The sequence below is a fragment of the Podarcis melisellensis genome (assembly GCF_964234715.1).
Source record: "Podarcis melisellensis genome assembly, chromosome: 9".
NCBI classification, from domain to species: Eukaryota; Metazoa; Chordata; class Lepidosauria; order Squamata; family Lacertidae; genus Podarcis; species Podarcis melisellensis.
In genome coordinates, this window is record NC_138541.1 from 27,763,780 (window position 1) to 27,782,286 (window position 18,507).

The window sequence follows — 18,507 nt, forward strand, 5'->3', positions numbered from 1 at the left end:
TCAGAGAAGCACATAGCAGTTGTTTTAAATGTTGATAGTTCTCTTCATGTGGGATGATGATGATTTTTAAAGATGGTTTGGGAGAGGCCAAGTAAAATAAAACTGACATTGTAAATAGAAAACAATCCCTACTAATGCATCATAACCAACCAGTCCAAAGGACAGTGTTTCCTGCAGGCAGCCACCTCTTATGTGTATTTGTTAAAGAGTTGCTGAAGATTTGAACTGGCTGGTCAAGGAGCAGTTATGGTGGTGATGTTTCTCTGGAGCTGTGCCCAGGAAGTAGATGAACCTTCATTCTCACACTCTGGAATGCTCTACCTCTCCGGCTATAGCACCTTTTGTTTGTGATGGTTGGAAAAGGCACATTCAGTCCCAGGGGGTGATGATTTCTCTGGAGGTGTGCTCAGGAGTTGGATGGATCTACTAGGTCCTGGGATTCAAAAGTAATTCTGAGGTTTTAAAAGCCTCTCAGTTTCATTATGTATCCATATATTATGAATGATTCCTAAGCTCATTTTCTTATTATGGCAGAATATACTTCACATCTGTTCCAACTATCGGTTCCAACATGCCCAGAAGAATAATATCTACTAATAGAGATGGAATGATAAAAATATTACATATATGCTGTTAGTAACACACCAGTAGATATTCAAATATGATGTTGAATTCAGGTCACACATATTTGCAAAATATGGCGCTTCTGGTTCAGTGAGAATAAAATAAATAGGGGAAATGTTTAATCTAGCTAAGTACAGATTCAGTTGTATTTAATATCAAGGCTTTGAACCCAAAAACTCATGTTTTTCTGACTCCTTCAGGCTGGTAACTTTCAGCAGCCCCAGTAATGCCACTAGGCCTCAAATTGTTCCTTTTCCCACTCTCAGCAACCCTGAAGCAGCTCCTGATATAACTTCTGTGCGAGGCATGGACTTGGTGTCCTTAATTTAGCCTTGATATCTCATCTAACCCTGACAGTTGAAGGCCACAGTGGCCTTCTGAAAGTCTGCTGTGTGAACATTGTGTTTTGCAGCAGTAGCAGCTGCTAGTGCTTAGCATGCCCCTTCCTCTTGTGAAGTTTTTACATAGGTACTAGAGCTGAGCCAAAATTGCTCAGAAGGCATTTTGCAGAATTTCCTCCAGATAGTTTTCGCTGTCTTTTTTTGTGGTAGCTACCACATCTACTCTGCAATGTGCTGGACTGAACATAGGCGAACAGCATTCTAGAAGATTACTTGGAGTGGGGCTTTTAGTGGGGCTGCCCCTGTTCTGTCAGAGGCGTTTTTCGGGGAGCGCAAATGGTTCAGTTGCACTGGGCATGGAGCCTTGGGTGCGCTGCAGGGGGTGTCACAACTATGAAGTGCACTGAAAGGAAAGAGCTAGTAAAGGTAAAGGGACCCCTGACCATTAGGTCGAGTCGTGACTGACTCTGGGGATGCGGCACTCATCTCGCTTTATTGGCCGAGGGAGCCGGCATTTGTCTGCAGACAGCTTCCAAGTCATGTGGCCAGCATGACTAAGCTGCTTCTGGTGAACCAGAGCAGCGCACGGAAATGCCGTTTACCTTCCCGCTAGAGCGGTACCTATTTATCTACTTGCACTTTGATGTGCTTTCAAACTGCTAGGTTGGCAGGAGCTGGGACCGAGCAATGGGAGCTCACCCTGTCGCGGGGATTCGAACCACCAACTTTCTGATTGGCAAGTCCTAGGCTCTGTGGTGGGCACCAAATTTTGGCATCGCTGAAATTTGAGACCACAAGGTCTGCCACTGGTTCTGTGGAACAGAAGTCCTGTTGAGATACAATAGGCATCCACTGCTTGTACTTTCTGGAAAAAGTTGAAGACATTTTTCTTCTGGCGGCTTTTCCAGTTGAGTAAATGGGTCATTTAACTTGAAAGTAAAACTTGTTAGGGTTTTAGTCTTTTTCTTCAAATGTATTTGCTGTTTTTTCTGTTTTTAACTGTTTGTAAATTGCCTTGAGACAGTGGTTTAGAAGGCAATTAATGATTTTTGTGTAATAATAATACAAAATGGTGGTCAGGTTGCCCACACATTTGCTGATGCTGCCACTCACAGCAACATCAGCAAAACAAAAACGTCTTAGGATGAATTGATGTGCAATTGCTGCTACTGATGATAAGCCCTTCTTCTGAGAAACCCTCTTCTCCTTCCTTGTGGAGAAATTTGGTTCAGTTTATGCCCCCATTACACCAAGTCAGTGCAAAAACTTGGAGGCTGTTGGATCAGCACAGCTGCCTGCATTTCTGAGCTATCCTCAAGGGTTTGGCTATGGACTCTAATTGGAGATAATGGCCATGGGAGCTTCATGAAAAGCTCCTGAACTTCAACATTTACCACTACATCACCGGGTACAAGTGGCTGATATGCTTGTATTAGAAGTAATTATTTTGTTCTGTCCCAATCTCTTTCTCACATTTATTAAAATGAAATAGTTGCTGTTTCAGAGAAGTCATACCTTGGCAGAGGATGGGAAAATGATGGGGAGGATGGGATGTGCGCATTTGAGAGACAGAACATGTAGCATGTAGATATTAAAGCACTGAGAGTGCAATGATCTCATTTGTGCTTATTTCACACTGGTATCAGTAGCATTTCTTCTAATCTACATTAATTTTCCTGAGAACGGAATCAGTCCTTTTCTTCTTCTTGGAATAACTGCCACTTTGATGTATTATACAAAAGCAGCAACCTCTCCAGCACAGCCTTATATAGATGGTTGAATGCAACGTCCCTCTAAAAATAGTGTTCTCTTTGACTTTGAGGTGCCAGGCAATATGAAAACTGTTATATTTTGAGCCAACGTTTTGGAAAATGGATCCAACAGCCCTTTAATTGTCTGGCAGCACTGTAAAATACATGAACTGACCCACCAAGCTCTATGAAAATGGGACACTGCAAGCAGAATTTTTTTTTTTTTGGTAGGAATAATAAGAATGCCCTTGGTTTGATGCAGCTCAAGTTACACTTTTGGAGACTTACGTCTTGTCTTAGGGTGTCACCCATATTATCTGGTGGTTGGTGGGGAAGGTGCAACTGATTTTAAAGGATATGTTTGGAACACTTGTGCCTAAACCCAAACATGTTTAGGATCAGGCTGCATGCCTCCGAACACAGTGCAGTGACGCAGGATGCTGGCATTATCAAACTCAGTGCCCTGCTGTTGCAACTCAGTGCTGGTGTAGAATACAAAATCTTCCTGCAGGTTGCAAAGGTGGCTTTATGAACTGCAGCACAAGCACCTCTATAATAGCACAGGGGAGTCAAAGGGAGTCAAAATTTATTCAACGGTTGGGAATGTAATAGCTATAAGAAAACCACGTGAAAATCTGTGCATGCTGGTTTCAAGCCTGTGGCCAGCCATGTACAAGTCAGGGCAAACAAACTGAGAGCAGTCAAAGCAGGTGAGATCCAGGGAGACACAAGGCAGAGCAAGACAAAGGCAGCCAAAGAAAGCACTGACCAATGAGCTCTAACCAGAGTGCTTGAGCAACATGCCAGCAGCCTCTCCAGCTTCCTTTTATAGGTGATAGTCTTTGAGACCAAAGCAGAGTAGCTTCATGTAAACCAGCATTCCAAAGGAGAAGCAGGACTGCTCTTGACAGGAGACCCACCCTACCCCACATAGCATGCAAACCAAGTATGGTTAGTTTTTCCTTTTTTCTAACCCCACCCCCCCAAAAATATTCTGAACAGAACACAGGATGCACATGGCAACACACATGTGACTATCCCAGGGCTACTGCAAAACAATGTCTCTGTGCCCAGGTAGTTCATCTCTGTATGAAAAGGGCAACATATTCTAGAGGTCTCCCTACATGCTTTCTGCCCTGGGCTTACTCCCAATTTTAATCAGGTGCTGGAAAATGGGAAGGAGATCTTTAATGCACCAATCAAACAGGTTAAAAGTCCAAAACCGAGAAGTGATACCACTCTGAACAAATGGGAATGCATTGTGTCCCGCAAAGCTACAATATTTTTTAAATAGAAAATGCATTATGTCAATCGAAAGTGGATCCGAAACTCTTTATCACACAGTTTTTGAAACTCAGCAAATGTGTAAAAAAATGAAACTTGCTCTTTCAACAACAGTTCACTTTGTCTAGAGCAGGGGTCGGCAACCCGCGGTTCCGGAGCCGCATGTGGCTCTTTTACACCTTTCCCGCGGCTCCGGAGTGGATACTAGCGAGGGGAGGAGGCGCATTGTGCACCCCGACACTCCCCACTGTGGCGGGCGCTGTACTGGCTGTGACGTCGCATGGGGGCGGTGCATGCGTTAGTCACCCACCGTCCCGACGTCACCTTCCCGCTCGCCCACCTGCCTGCTACATTGTAAGGGGCATGTACGCTGGTCACTGTTTTGAAGGGGAGTGAAGAACACACACACACAAAAAGGTAACTTGTTAATTTAATGTTTATTTCTATGAGGAGGAGTAATTCTGAGGGGTCAAACAAAGAAATAATAAAAAAGTGACAAAAAAGTTATTTTTATAATGACGAATTTTGCGGCTCCCAGTTGTTCATTCTTTGGAAACGGGTCCAAGTGGCTCTTTTTGTCTTAAAGGTTGCAGACCCCTGGTCTAGAGTATTCTCAGTGAATTTAATAGCACAATTGTAAATCTAACCGTTTTTTTTTTTGTTATGTTTTAAACTAAGCATTCAGATGATGAGAGGAAAGTAGTGGGAGGCCTTTAAAGGGACCCCACAACTCTAGCCATTGCCCTCTGCAATTCTGTTTGAATCCTGCCTACCATGCAGCCTTCTAAAAACAGAATCTAAAGGAACTGTCAGAAAAGGTAAGGAGCCAAAGACCTATCCCTCCCGTCACCCTTGGTAATTTGAGCACCGTTTTAACTCCAGCTACAGTTGCCTTACTTTCAGGGCTGAGGAGAAGCTGCCCTTCTATATGCTTTGTGGCTCTTGGTGTTGACTGGTAGGCTGCCCAAGCAATGAGTCAAGTAGCAAAAAATATATTACATTTCAATATTACCCAGTGACATCACCGAGAGTGATAATTGCATGCTGGGTGGAAAAGAGGCCTATAAAACACCCCTGATTCTTTTCGTGTTGCTTCCAGTATTCCTGCTGGGCAGAGTCACACATGCCTTCCTCATTTATTTATGTCATCGAGTGCAGGAAAGCAATAAACTAGACCAGTTGGAAGAAACAGATACAGGCAATAAAAGGGCAATTAGCTGCTGGAGCTGCTATGAGGCTTGCTTTTGCTAGGGTTATGGCCAAAGATGACTTGTAATGGGCATTGTTCTCTATCAGGAAAATCTGGAGAGAGAGTAAAACTTTATTCTAAGCACAGATGGGAGCGAACGGGATGCGGATGTCATTTGCTGTGTAGTGAAGTACATCCTTACTTGGGGATAGACAAGAAAACTGTGATTAGGTGGAAACAGACACCACAAACTTTGCATAAGGTGTATGGAGCAAGAAGCCCTCTAGCAGACATACAAGGACATCATTTTTCTCCTTTGCAAAGATGTTCACTGGAATCTATAAACATTCCCTAGTTCTATTCTGGCTGCCAGGTCATATTTTGATGTTGCTTCTTGTTATTGCATCCTTAAGATCTGTGTGAACAGAAAAGCTGGGAGAAAATGGCTGAAAACTTAAGTCACTTCCAGAAGACCTTTTTAAAGAGCATTCAGTTCTGATTTGTTTGCAGAAAAAATGTGGGGAGGTTATACACCATCTGCTGCTTATTGAGCTTTCATTCTGATTTGCTTGTGGGGAGGTCATAGGTTATCCCAAACTTTCCAGTGCATTTCCTCATTATTTACTGAAGAAAAAACCCTCTCTTAGTTTTGTTTCTTTGGAAGCAGGCTTGTTGCGCAAGAATGTCAGATCCACTTTAACTGAACTGCGTGGAAGGGTGGTGTACAAATTTAATCAATAATAATGATAATGATAACTCTGCACCCTGAGTTTGCCAGCATGCTGCTGAATCCATCTGTGATGCAATGGATCTGTGCATCTGGCTGTTAACCAGGCCATCCAGGGACATCTGTGGGCAGGAGTTCTGCACTGCAGAGTTGGACTATCAGTGTTTCCCAACCTTGGGCCTCCAGCTGTTTTTGGACTACAATTCCCATCATCCCTTGCCACTGGTCTTGCTAGTCAGGGATGATGGGAGCTGTAGTTCAAAAACAGCTGGAGGCCCAAGGTTGGGAAACACTGGACTAGATGACCCTTAGGGCCTCTTCCAACTCTCTGACTCTCTGAATCCCATCTGCAAAGTTGGAAGCAGCCTTGCACTATTGTGTCAATTAAAAACAGCAACAGGATTTCAGGAGGAATTAAAAGCAAAGCAGATGACAGATTCTGGTGCCAGTAAGAAGTAAAGGAACTTCAGTGCACATAGAAGAGAATAGGTAGTGATACCACTCTAAGCAATTATTTGCCCCTTCCTGTTATTCCAGGGATAGAGCAACTGTGCTTCTCTAGCTGTTTTTTGAACTCTAGCTCCCAGTTAGCATGGTTCATTCATTCATTCATTTGGCATTTTCCCACAAGATTGTGCCCAACTTGACTCACAACACATCAAATAAACATCAAAAGAATGTAAGAGCCTATGCAAATAATCAAAGCGTCAATAAGTAAATACATTTTTCACAAAACCAATTCATACAACATTGCGCAAAGCCATACAAATAAACTAACCTGATTTAAGAGATTAAAACGAAATAAAAATGGTAGCAAGCAAGGTGAAAAAGATCCCAGTTATAAAGAATTACCATAATTAACATGCACAGATTGGAGGGGAGTCACATCTCTCATTCATAGCATCATTCCTCCCAGCTTTCAGCAGCATCTCTTCTCTTACTACATTTCCCATCTCCATGGAAGTAAAGAGTGCTACTCCTCTTTCACCCTCTCATAGACTCACAGTCAGGGATGATGGGAGTTGTAGTCCAACAATATCTGGAGGTTCCATCTCCCTGCCTTATTCTTTCCCCAGCCACACATACTTTAAGCTAAAACAAGCATTAGCAGGGAAAGTGACATAAGAGCCAGTTCCGTAAGACGAGAAGTTTGAGAGCTCAGACAAAATGCTGTGTTGCGGGGGGAAATGGAGACTTGCACAATATTCTCTGATGGAACGTGGAGCTCCAATGTGATGCACGGGGCTCACTCTTTGAAAATGTGCTGTGTCGTCAGCTTGCCAGGTTAACATTTTGGTGAGCGTTACCTCACCCCTGCTTCGGTTGCTCACCTTGGACGTTTGCCAGAGGGAGGAGTAGGGAAAGAAGTCCATTAGCACAATGATAAGACTAGCCCCTTTAGGTACTGCTTTGGAAACCCAAGCAAGCTTTTCCTTCCACTGAACTCAACTGGTTATTTGGATGCAGGCAGCAAGAGGGGCCTTTGCTCTATGTGGTGGAATGGTCCGTCTCTTGCAGCCATTCATTTATTGTGGGTAACGAAACTGAAATGTACCCTCAAAGGTGGCATTTATTCGATTCTATATTTGAAACCTGTGTATCTAAACAAGCTCCACTGATGTCAGTGTTTTGGACTGGGTGGATGTGTGGAGGAAACAAACCTCATATGCAGTATATAGCATGACTGGGGAGGAGAGCTTATTCTGGAGCACAGGAAAATTGGTGGACTTCAGTACAGAACAAACTCTCGGGGGGGGGGGCAGAAGAAAGATCAGAACTGGCTGGCAGAACCACTAGGGTTTCCTGTCTCCCAGTTGTTTTAACAGCAGCAGCAGCAACAACAACATCTTAATCTTAATGTCAGTCCCCCACATTTCCAGGTCTTTTTGCTGTTTGTTTTTAAATTAATCATGAAAAATAATTCACATTATAGTGTAATTTCTCCATATATATATATATATATATACATATATATATATATATATGTATAACATATACATTTTTTATTCAATGTTGGCTAACATTTTTGCAAAGAGATTTCCCTTACAACAATGCATTTTGTTTGTTATTTTCACTAATACATGCATTTTAATGTAAACTTTACCATAGAATATGCATTTTTTTAGCATTACTAGAAGTGCATGGCAAAATTCAGAAAAGTGAAAATTTCAAAGGATTCACACATTGTTTGGGAAGGTTTACCCTAAATGCAAACTAAATCAGATTTCTCCCTCGTCCCTGATACCAACCAAGCACTCATACCCAAAACAGTCACACGCAACAATGTTACAGACCTCTCCACTAGCTTCACCCTCATACCTTTCTTACAAAGGCTTGCTGCCAAAAATACAAAAAATGTGAACTTTATGCATATCTGCAGCTCTAATGGGCATATGCTCCACACCCACTAAAACATTATCTGATTGGTGTGTCTGTGTCCCCACTCTGGTATGGGAAACTTGTAATAACTCATGACAACTTATGAAATCTCACAACCTGTAGCCTTTCTTGTTTAATGTCACCTATGTCCATCGCAGACATTAAGGAGACCACCTTAAAAACTTAGGTTAGTGCTTGCTGATAAGCTCCTTCCCTACAGCTAAACCTCTTGCATCCCCAAGCCCAGCTTTTGGGGTGTGTCCAGAATACTGTTCCATGCTCCTCTTTTCAAGATGCTCCAAGCCTGTGGTTCACTGTGGGATCCAGATTCTCTTTTTCTTTAGCCTGTATCTGTTTCATGCTGCTCAACTCTGTTCCCTTGCCTCTGTTTTCTCCAAACTAGTCAGGGTACCTTGTACAGGACACCAGCCATTCTGTTTCTACAATTGAAATGCAATGAAATCTAGAGGAGAATAAAACTAGCTTATTCCACAGCGGAGAGAGAAAAATTCAAAACCAGCTGACAGCTGGGCAAAACAAGGGAGTTCCACAACTTGGGTGTCAAAACGAAAAAAAACCATGAAAGGCATGAAATCAAGGAAGCCTTCAAGGATGTTGGGACAAAGTATCTGATGTTGAGTGCAGTGTGTCAGCAGAAGAATATAGGAGAAGGCAGCCATTCAGCTACCTCACCCTAAACAAATAAGGGCTTTCTATGTAAGAACTCGTGCTTTAAATTGTGCCCAGAAATGACATTGGAATCAGTGGAGAGAAATCACTTTTGGAATAATCCAAAAGCAGACTCCAGAAATCGCTCTGGCTGGCAAGGAGTGAATTCTGCAGTTCTTCTTCTGCTATATCTGTTTTGAACTCTTGCAGCTATCAGTTTGTATTCAGTGATTTGTAATATAGTGTTGGGGTCAGTAAGGTTAAGCCCTCCAATTTAAGTTCAGGTTTGGGGTGCATGTGGACCTATATAACTAAATCACTAAATTCAGGAAACATGCTTTTAACACAATCAAAATGCAAATCTGAATTTCTCATAGTGTCAACTTGATACTATGAAAAATTCAGATTTGCGTTTTGATTGTGTTTTCTTCCTGTGTGCAGTTTCAACCAGCAGGTGGCACACTATTGAACTTACCTTAGAGGGAGAGCTGTATATTATGGAACACATCTTTCAACAGGAGCAATGCTCTGCACCAGGGGGAAGGAAAGGGAGACTTTTGAATGTTCCAGTAAGGCAGCTGTTGTCTAGACATATTCAACATAAGGTAGTTCAAGGCTGTAGAAAATGACTGCAGAAGGCCAGAATGGATTTCTGCTGTTGGAGAACGGATGGCATATTTAAACCAGGCAACTTTAACAACTACTGTATCTTAGAGTCAAAGAAGCTAAAGACAGTCTTCATTAACCTCCTGTGTGGCAGGAGCAGTGGATTAAATGCCCTAATGGTGACTAGAGAGTTTGTTTCCTCTGTATTTAAAACCTAACTTCCACCAATAATGACTAACAGCTTCAGCCAGATTGAAATTGGAAACTCCTGTATTTTCCCTTGACATCACTGACAACTTTTATTTTCAGCAACCAAATATTTCCCTGGAATATGCATTGTTCTTTGTTGTAAGAATGCAGGCACCCATACACTGCCAAATATTAGCACCAAGGGTTACTGAAAATAATAATAATAATAATAATAATAATAATAATAATGGGAAAGCCCTTGATTCTGTATTGCAAGCAAAAACAAGGCATTTAACTGTTAGAGGGGCATCCCAAAGATTTGAGACCAGGATTCTTCCAAACTTGCAAGGGTGTTTATATATTCCTTCAAGGGAAAGATGTGCACAGCATACCACACCATATTTGTAAATGTTTATCATCTCTACAAGGAGCAATTAGGCTATGGAGGGTGTGCTTTGATATTGTTCAAATGAGTGCCAAGTATTCTCAACAGTAAAGATGTCCACAGCTATGCCTAGGATTACCCTACTGATGGTTATCTTCAAGGCATTCTGTCAGTTAGTTTCTTCAGATGACAGGCCCAAATGAGAAGCATTAAGGGAAAATGTTGAGCCAAGTATACTCTGCTCTGAGTGAGGGTGCACTAGGAATTATTGTTTGTAACCAATAAGAAGTTGTAAGAAGCTTTAATGTAACGCCACAAAATTCACCATAAGGAAGATGCATTTGTTAGGGCAGAGACAGCAAATATATACAAGACCTCTGGCAGGAACCTTATTTGAGGAGGTCAAATGATGCAGAGATTATTGATCCACTTTAACTTGGCATCTGGCTTTTTGGTTCTCCTGCCCTGTTCTCTGACACCAAAAGCATATTTGAAGATGGCGTACTGTAGTGCTTTGTTGTCATGGATTAGATCCAGATATTCACTGATTGCTAATAATAAAAGCCATTTACTGGAAAGGGCACAAGACCAGCATTCTATTCGACAGAGAATATGAACTCAGCTTCATTAGCATGTTTCATCCCTGCCATTCCCCATTTCAGGCATCTCTTTTTATCCATAGATCTGTGCAGTGCCAAGAATTCTATAAACAAGAGTGCTTGGGTGTACTGCTGGGCACTTCTGAGCCCATTTCCCCTTCTCTTTGCAGAGATGTCCTTATTTGCTGTTGCATTGGCTACTATAATTGAGTTCTTCGATGCCCACCTGGTTAATGTCACTGTACATCTCAGAATATTATATTAATTCATAGTCCATGCGAACCATAACAGAAAGTAGATATCTTATGTTAGTCCTGGAACTCATAAAATACTAACAATTTGTCTTGCTAGTACTTCCAAGTATTAGCTGCCAGTTCCAACAATGTAAGATTCTATTTATGGCCTCTGGTGCTTTACGTGACTTGAGTCATAGATATCCCAGACCTGTTTCTTCTACCCATGCAATCTGAGATAATCCAAGGAATGCAGACTTGCTTTAATTCATGGAACAGTTGTGTTTGGACTAAAAACACTAGGGCCACACTTCACATCCGAGGATAAAAATGAGGACTCATTTTTCCGTTGTGTTCATTCATCCCTGCATAGAACTGATCTGTTTGAAATAGTTTTCAGACTAAGGAATATCTCAATCAACTTGCACAATTATAAATTGCACATTTTGTAATTTTGTTTCTTACAAATTCACGTATAAAAGTAAGGCTCCGGCATAATACAAGTGGAAAAAGTCACCAAAAATTATCAGTCCTATCAAGGTATGGACTTGTCTTGGAATCTAACAGGTGCACCCTAAAGTCACTATGCTTCAATTCCAAATCCATTTTATTGAAAAAAATCCTCTAGGATAGTCACTTCAGATTTTTGTTTAGAAGGAAAATGTTTTGACAGAGCTTTCTATTTACTTAATCCAACTGAATACCCTGATGCCACGGTGGCAGCTAGGTTCACTGTGTGTCACTAGTTTGGGTTTTAAAGTTATTTTTATTGCAGCTGAGTATGACTCAGGAAGCATGAGGAGTGGTGAGTCTTGGAGGCTCAGAAGGTATCACATTTGAAGACATTTCTTCTCACCTCAGGATGGATTGAGAGTGTTGTATTTTCTTTCAATGAATTTTGCATTAATGGCAAAGGCAACCAAGCTCTGACCTTGGTCTATATATGCAACGCAATTAAGTGAGCTAAGGTGCCAGTCTTGTAAGTACACACTTACCTGGGAATATGCTCCAATGAACTTAATGGAGTGGGCATGCCTAGGAATGCACTGCAAGCTAATGGAAGGCTGGACCGTACCACTTCAGACTACACATGGGGAGTGTGATTTCAGAATGCTTCCTAGTATTAAGCATGTGCTATATGTGGCAAGATTTCTACATAGGGAATAATTTTCAAAATGTGCCCCTCCCCACCAGCTTGCAACCTGAAACAATTCTGGTCATCCTGCCACCTCATAATGCTTCATTCTGCTCCATGAGTCGACCAAGCCAAAAAAATGAATGTGACTGGCCAGTTTATGTGAATCAGTTTAAATATTGATTCCCTTGACCATCTAAGCCCACTGCAACCACGTTTTTTTTATTATGGGGATGATTATGAGTCTTCATTTTGTTACTGTTGTTATGCAAGCTTTTTTCTAAGATAGGTTTTTGCATAGGAGTAGCACATGTGCAACTTAGTGTATAGAAAACAAACCCTGTCTATCTGAGTGGTTGGTGGCTGGCAGCAGGTGACTTTCCAGGACCATCTCAAACCATGAGATGGACAACTCAGAGACAACTCAGATGGGGAGTAGCTAGCCTACAGCAAGTGTGAGGAATTGAATCCAGTCAGAGGGCTAAATCCAGAAGTGGCAACCCCTCCATGGGCCACTTTGACAAGTGAGTGGGGCCACCCATCTGTCTGTCACTTGCCGTCATGTGACATTATGTCACTGAAGTTTCAAGATTCGTCATTTTCAGCCCTGGTTTGAATTCAAGCCATGCTTGCAAAGGAAATATCAGGAGTGTGCTCCCAATTCTTTTCTTGCAACCAAAATTGAGCCTGTGTACTAGATGGAGCTGCTGGACAGCTGCCCTGGACACAGAATTAACCTGTGCCTCCGCAGACAGCTGTGAGTCCAAAATGACTCCAAGGCTGCGCACCTGGTCCTTCAGGGGCACAGTTACCCCATTCGGGAACAGGCAGTCCTCCACACCTTTTGAGGTTGAATCTTTTCAGGATTCCAATTCAATCCATTAGCCAGATTGAGTCTACTTCACTCCTATTCTCTAGAGCAGGTTTTCAATATTTAAAAAACCATGGAACAAAATAAATGCTGAGTTATAAAAATAACCATTGAAATGTTAATGACCCTGTGAAAAAGCAAGGGAAATGATTGAGTATTCAAGTGGTACATCATTGGCATTTTGAAAGTGGAAGAAGCTAGACACATCCCACTGTAGAAATACATTCTAAGGTGCCTAGTTTTGGTTTTTGTTCTGATACATCTGTCCAACCTGCTTTATTATGTTTTTCAACCATTCTCTATCAATCAAGAAAATTATCAAGGGTTTTTTGTTGCAGCTAGCCTGCTTCTGAGGTGGCAGAGGAGTTTCAGTGAGTGTCCTTTTTTCATTCTACAAACCACCATTCTGGTAATCTGCACATTATAGCCTTCTGGTGCACCCATCCTTTGATTGAAATCAAGGGGCATGAGCTGGTGATATGTGGTCAGCAGTAAGAGAGAGGGAGAGAAATTGAAAATGTTAGTAGATAAAATGTAGAAGAATTTGATAAATTACTGCAATCATTGCAGTCTTTTATGAATCAAAACAATGGATAAATACAGCTTTCTTATGGCAATTTGTTGCCGCATACAAATGAAATGAACTTTTTTCCTGCCACTATCTGAATAGATGCTTTACTGTTTATTTCTTTCAGATTCGCAATAAAAGCAAAGCATCCAAGGCTGGGCTGTGTGAAGGGGATGAGGTGATATCTATCAATGGCAACCCTTGTGCCGACTTGACCTATTCTGAAGTTATCGCTCTGATGGAAGGCTTGGCTGACACTCTCCAGATGCTTATCAAGAGGTAAAGGAAACTCAGCTTGGCTACTTATACTGATAAGGTCCATGTTATAGTCCCATGGGGCTTTTGGGAACCAACTTTGCACTTTCTATGCCACTTTGCACAATTTTTAATATACCATTTTAAGAACACTTATTTTCACAATCACAATGTCTGGTTCTTTGCACTTCATAATTGCATCAAGAAAGTGCTAATTAATTACATGGATAATTAAATTATATCATTGAATAACTGAGCCTTCGACCCTGAACAATTTACTAGGGATTAATTCCCATGGAAGTAGGTATAGGATCGTTCTGACAGTCATAACATAAAATTATCTAAACTTTCAAAGGAATCAGAGTGGTGTTCACTTCACTTTTAAACAGCACCAGCCTGTTGAAGTTCATACAGTAGTGTGATAGAAGTTGTATCACTTATCATTTATATAATAGAAAATGCATTTGCACAATAAGAGTGAAGATTAAATCCCACAGACCAGATACAAATACTGAAATTTAAGTCCTAGAGGGAACAATGCGCTTTGTATCTTGTGGTCAATCTCCCCACAACAGAAGTGCAACTTCATTAATTGTAATCGTCACCAGACTTTAAAGAAAGATGTTTAATCCTGCACAGCAAATGGCAAACATTTATTGTTGGGGACAGGAGATGGTGTATAAAGACTTCAAGTATATCCATAGGCAGAGAGCCTTTTAAGGGGGGAATTCTTTGTGGCTCTGTTTCTGTCTCTCCCTCATTCCCTTCCTCCCTCCTGTCTTCACATAAACAGAAATCCAGACACACTAAGCTACCAATAAAGGCCAACATTTATCTGGCTCACTCCCAGTCTTCCTTCCTACAAGGAAATGTTTACAGATTCATAGTTTATTAAGCACCACAATTGATTGTCCAAATAACACAACATGATGGAAACCAGCTACATTCATAGGGCTGCATAAATTAAGATGCTTGACCTTTTGGGAGCTCCGTCCATGGTTTGATAGATATTATGGACCAGCCCTGTGTCCAGGTACTGTTTCCAGCAACTGATACAGATGTGCAAGACAGAGACAAGAGTGGGACTGAGATTTGCCAGAACAGATGGCTTTTTAAGCATGTCTTTTAATTTACCAGTTTTCCATAAAATCTTCAGCCAACAGTGCCAAATCCTGCATAATTTATTCATGCTTTTATTCAGTATACTGAACTTTTGCTTCCTCGAAGCCAGAGAGAAAATTCATGGTATATCACTTGGATGTATGGTTGTGGGTTCTGAGGGAACCAAGGACTTACATTTACCCCCTTTCCTTCAAGATGTGGCAGCCTTGGGTCCATATTAGACCCCTTTAGTGCTGCTGAGACACCACTCTGCAATTTGCTGGAAGCAGAATTAAAAGGTAGATCTCCATGTGGCACAATACTGTATATTTTTATTTATTAACTTTATATTTCACCCTTCCTGCCAAAAAAGCTCAGGGTGGCATTGATATTAACACACTTAACAGCTATATTAACTAGCAGTGCCCTTTCCCAACGGCCAAGTGGGTTATCAATAAGACCCACAAGTAAGTTCCATTCAGCAAAAGCCCCCGATGACTTTGAACAGAACTGTACTGCTCACAAATTCAATATATTCTACTGCTTCTTATTGATCCTGCCTGTGGAATTTGTGAGTAACTTCCCATTAAATAGCCATTCTGTGAAGTACATTATTATTTAACTAATAGAAGAATTAGAGGGAATCATTAATTAGACTCTCACCATCCCAGAAAGAAAAAATGACATGTCATCTCTCCTGACCAGGAGCACCTCTGTTTTGCCTTTTCATATATAGTCCATTGCTGCCTCTAGGCAGTAACAAAGGGATTAATAGTTCTCTGATGACAATACTATGACTTTCATATTGTAGAATCTGGCTTCTAGGAGCCAAGAAAAGAGGTGGAAAAGCCATTTTTAGATGCTTTTGAAAAGCTTGTTTAAAATGTGGTACTCATTGGGCTTGCCCTAAAAATCAGCTGGGCTTTGAATGCTCAAAAACCCAAAGGATTGGTTCACACATTCACTGCCAATTCCCCCCACATTCTCACAGTAAAAGATCTTGCCTTTGAGAAAGGATAGGGTATCCAATGGCAGACAGCAAACCTCGATACCGCAAAGCATTCCCTTAGCTGGAAGTCAGATGTGGCCTGATCCAGCTGGGGACTAAGGGGATTGCCATTTGCAATTAAGGACAGACCTTGTGAAGCCTGTCTTGTTTTGAAGTCAGCTCTCCCCCATGTATTATGCCATCATTCCTCAAAGGTAAAGGTACTTTTCTCGGGGAAATTGGAGCAAAATCGAAGGGTAGCAGGGCAGAGCTTGTCCTTCCCTTGAAGACTCACCCCATCTCCAGTTTCAGTGCTAAAGGCTAAAATCCCCCAACCCTGTTCTTTAGAATGGTTCCACTCAGTTGTGTGGCATATATGCTAAATGAAGAACAAACCTTGGCGACAGCTCACTGTATGTCCAGAGTGAGACAAACCATGAGCATGGGTGTTGATGATACACAAAGCCAAACTATGGCTTATTCGCAGTTAGTATGGCAGCAGAACCGCAGGAGTTGTGTGGCAGCCACAACCCTCTCCAATAATCTGTGCATTTGAACATTCACACAAAGCTATGGTTTGATCAAGGGAAAAGAATGCCATCTTTAACATGTTCTTCTTCGTAATACATGGAAATACATGGAAATATGTTTGAGGCTCATCAATATACTGGAAGACCAGGATAGAAAGATGCATTGGCATTAATGTCAACACGTGTTCAGGTGTCTACGTTTCTTACTGTTAGTAAAAAAACCCAAAAACTTTACTAGTTTTGTCCTACAAAGCAAATTATGTGATAGATTTAGATACTAACTAGGAAGGAACTAGGAAGCCACCTCACATATGGCTGGCAGCAGTGGAACTTAATGAAGCAGGATACCCAAGATCCACAGCCCTGCCACTGATGCTGGCCTAAGCAGAAGGTTGAAACTGAATGTTTGCTTTGCCAGCTCCTAGACTGGTGCAGTGAAAGGCCTGAATGAAGCTTGTTGACATCACACAACAGCAACAGGGTTGACTTGGGATCCAGAGGATTTCTTGCTGGCCCAGCTCCACTCTGAGATTCATTTGTAAACTCTTGGTTCTCCCCAACTTAAGTCCAATACTGCATACACCAGGGATAGCCGTGGTGTGCTGTTGTTGGACTACAACTCCCATCATCCCTGACCATTGAGCATGCTAGCTGGGGCTGATGGGAGTTGTACTCCAAAAGTCTGGAGGGCAACACATTGCACTGTATTGATGATGTGAACTTTTTAAAAAGTAGCTTGATACACAATTAGATTTACAACTCAGATTCGCTATTTGTGTCTCCGCAGATCTTCCAGTGGAGTGAATGAGACCTTCAGTCCTGAAACAGAAAATGGCAGTGACATTAAAAATGAGGAATATAAAGAGAGCACTACCCTGCAAATCAGAACAGCAGCCCCCAGACCCCACCAACAACTGCAGATCATAGGCGCAACCCATGAAACACTCCAGAAAGAGCAGCAAAGCGATGCCGAAAGAGATATCACCCCTTCTCACAAAATCCCTCCCAAAGTGATAGAAGCCCCTAAAACACACTTCATAGAGGTGCCTGCTTTCACCGGGGAAAAGCCAGGACCAACAGTTGAGCTCCAGTTGTCCCTCTTGCATGGCAAACACAAAGGCGGCAGTGTTCCCAGCCTGACTGTCCTGGGAGCTGAACAGCACAAGTCCTCAGAAGTGGGAGCCACCCTACCGCAAGATGGGACTAGCTGGCTGACTGCAGGTCCCGCGGCTGAAAAAGACCACGCTGTCCAGTGGTCAAGCAGAACATTCCAGGCTGCTGGCGGCAAAGAGGTCAAAGCAGCCCTCAGAGCTGAGACAAAGGAGCCGTCTCTCACCAAGGTAGAGGTGATCCTAGACTGCTCTGACAGGGCAAAGGAAGAGTTTGGGTCTCTGGTCGAAAAGGGGTGTGTGGATTCTCAAGTGGAAGGAGGGCAGTCAGAAGCACCTCCTTCTGTAGTCTCCTTCGGCATCTCGTCAGAAGGCACAGAGCAGGGAGAAGACGACCAGCACTCTGAAAGGGAACATAGCAGACCTCACAAACACAGGGCAAGGCACGCCAGTGAGTATGTTATCGCTAAGCGGGTGGCTTTGCTTGAGACTTACATTTTGCAACGTAGAACATTTCAAAGTGCAATTGCCTCCATGTGCTTAGGATTAATATAAACTTTAAAAGGGGGTTTCTTAATATCTCCCCCTCACTTTTCTAAATGCCATTCAGTTTCTGTTGTTTTGATATGTCGTTTTTGTAAGCCCTGTAGTAATATTTTAAAAAAAAAATCAGTAGGAATTGAATGTTCTTCATAGCACTGACTAGAAAGCTCGCTTTGAAACATTATCTAGGACTGCTAACTTTCTACTGCTAAAAATACTTGCTGGTACAGACAGCCTGTGGGGCTTCTTAACAAAGACGTAAAAGGCAATTTGACAGAGATTGTCCCAGAAGAGAGAAATGTTGTCAGGCATACCGTTTCTTGCTTGTAGGTTTCACCATGTACAAAGAAAGGCTACGTTTTGTCTAGAATTGGCATACTTACGATGCTACTTCTATTAAAAGTCGAGAAGGATTTTTTTTAAAAAAGGAA

General features: G+C 42.0%; 1 protein-coding gene and 1 long non-coding RNA gene across 3 annotated transcripts in view; one reads left to right on the forward strand and one right to left on the reverse strand.

The window, feature by feature from the left end:
- Positions 1-18,507, forward strand: part of SYNPO2 (synaptopodin 2) — a 97,584-nt gene that overhangs the window by 56,659 nt on the left and 22,418 nt on the right. Inside the window, exons 2-3 of one of the 2 annotated variants that reach the window (XM_081924773.1) lie at positions 13,678-13,829; positions 17,212-17,984. In XM_081924773.1, coding sequence (XP_081780899.1) covers positions 13,678-13,829; positions 17,212-17,984 — 925 coding nt within the window. Of the gene's footprint in view, positions 1-13,677; positions 13,830-17,211; positions 17,989-18,507 lie in introns of those variants that run through there. The other variant, XM_081924774.1, reaches the window with a different exon arrangement.
- LOC309377892 lies at positions 4,419-7,059 on the reverse strand. Its single transcript, XR_014171770.1, has 2 exons — positions 6,921-7,059; positions 4,419-5,604 (listed from the first exon to the last, which is right to left on the reverse strand). It is a non-coding gene; the product is annotated as an uncharacterized lncRNA (long non-coding RNA).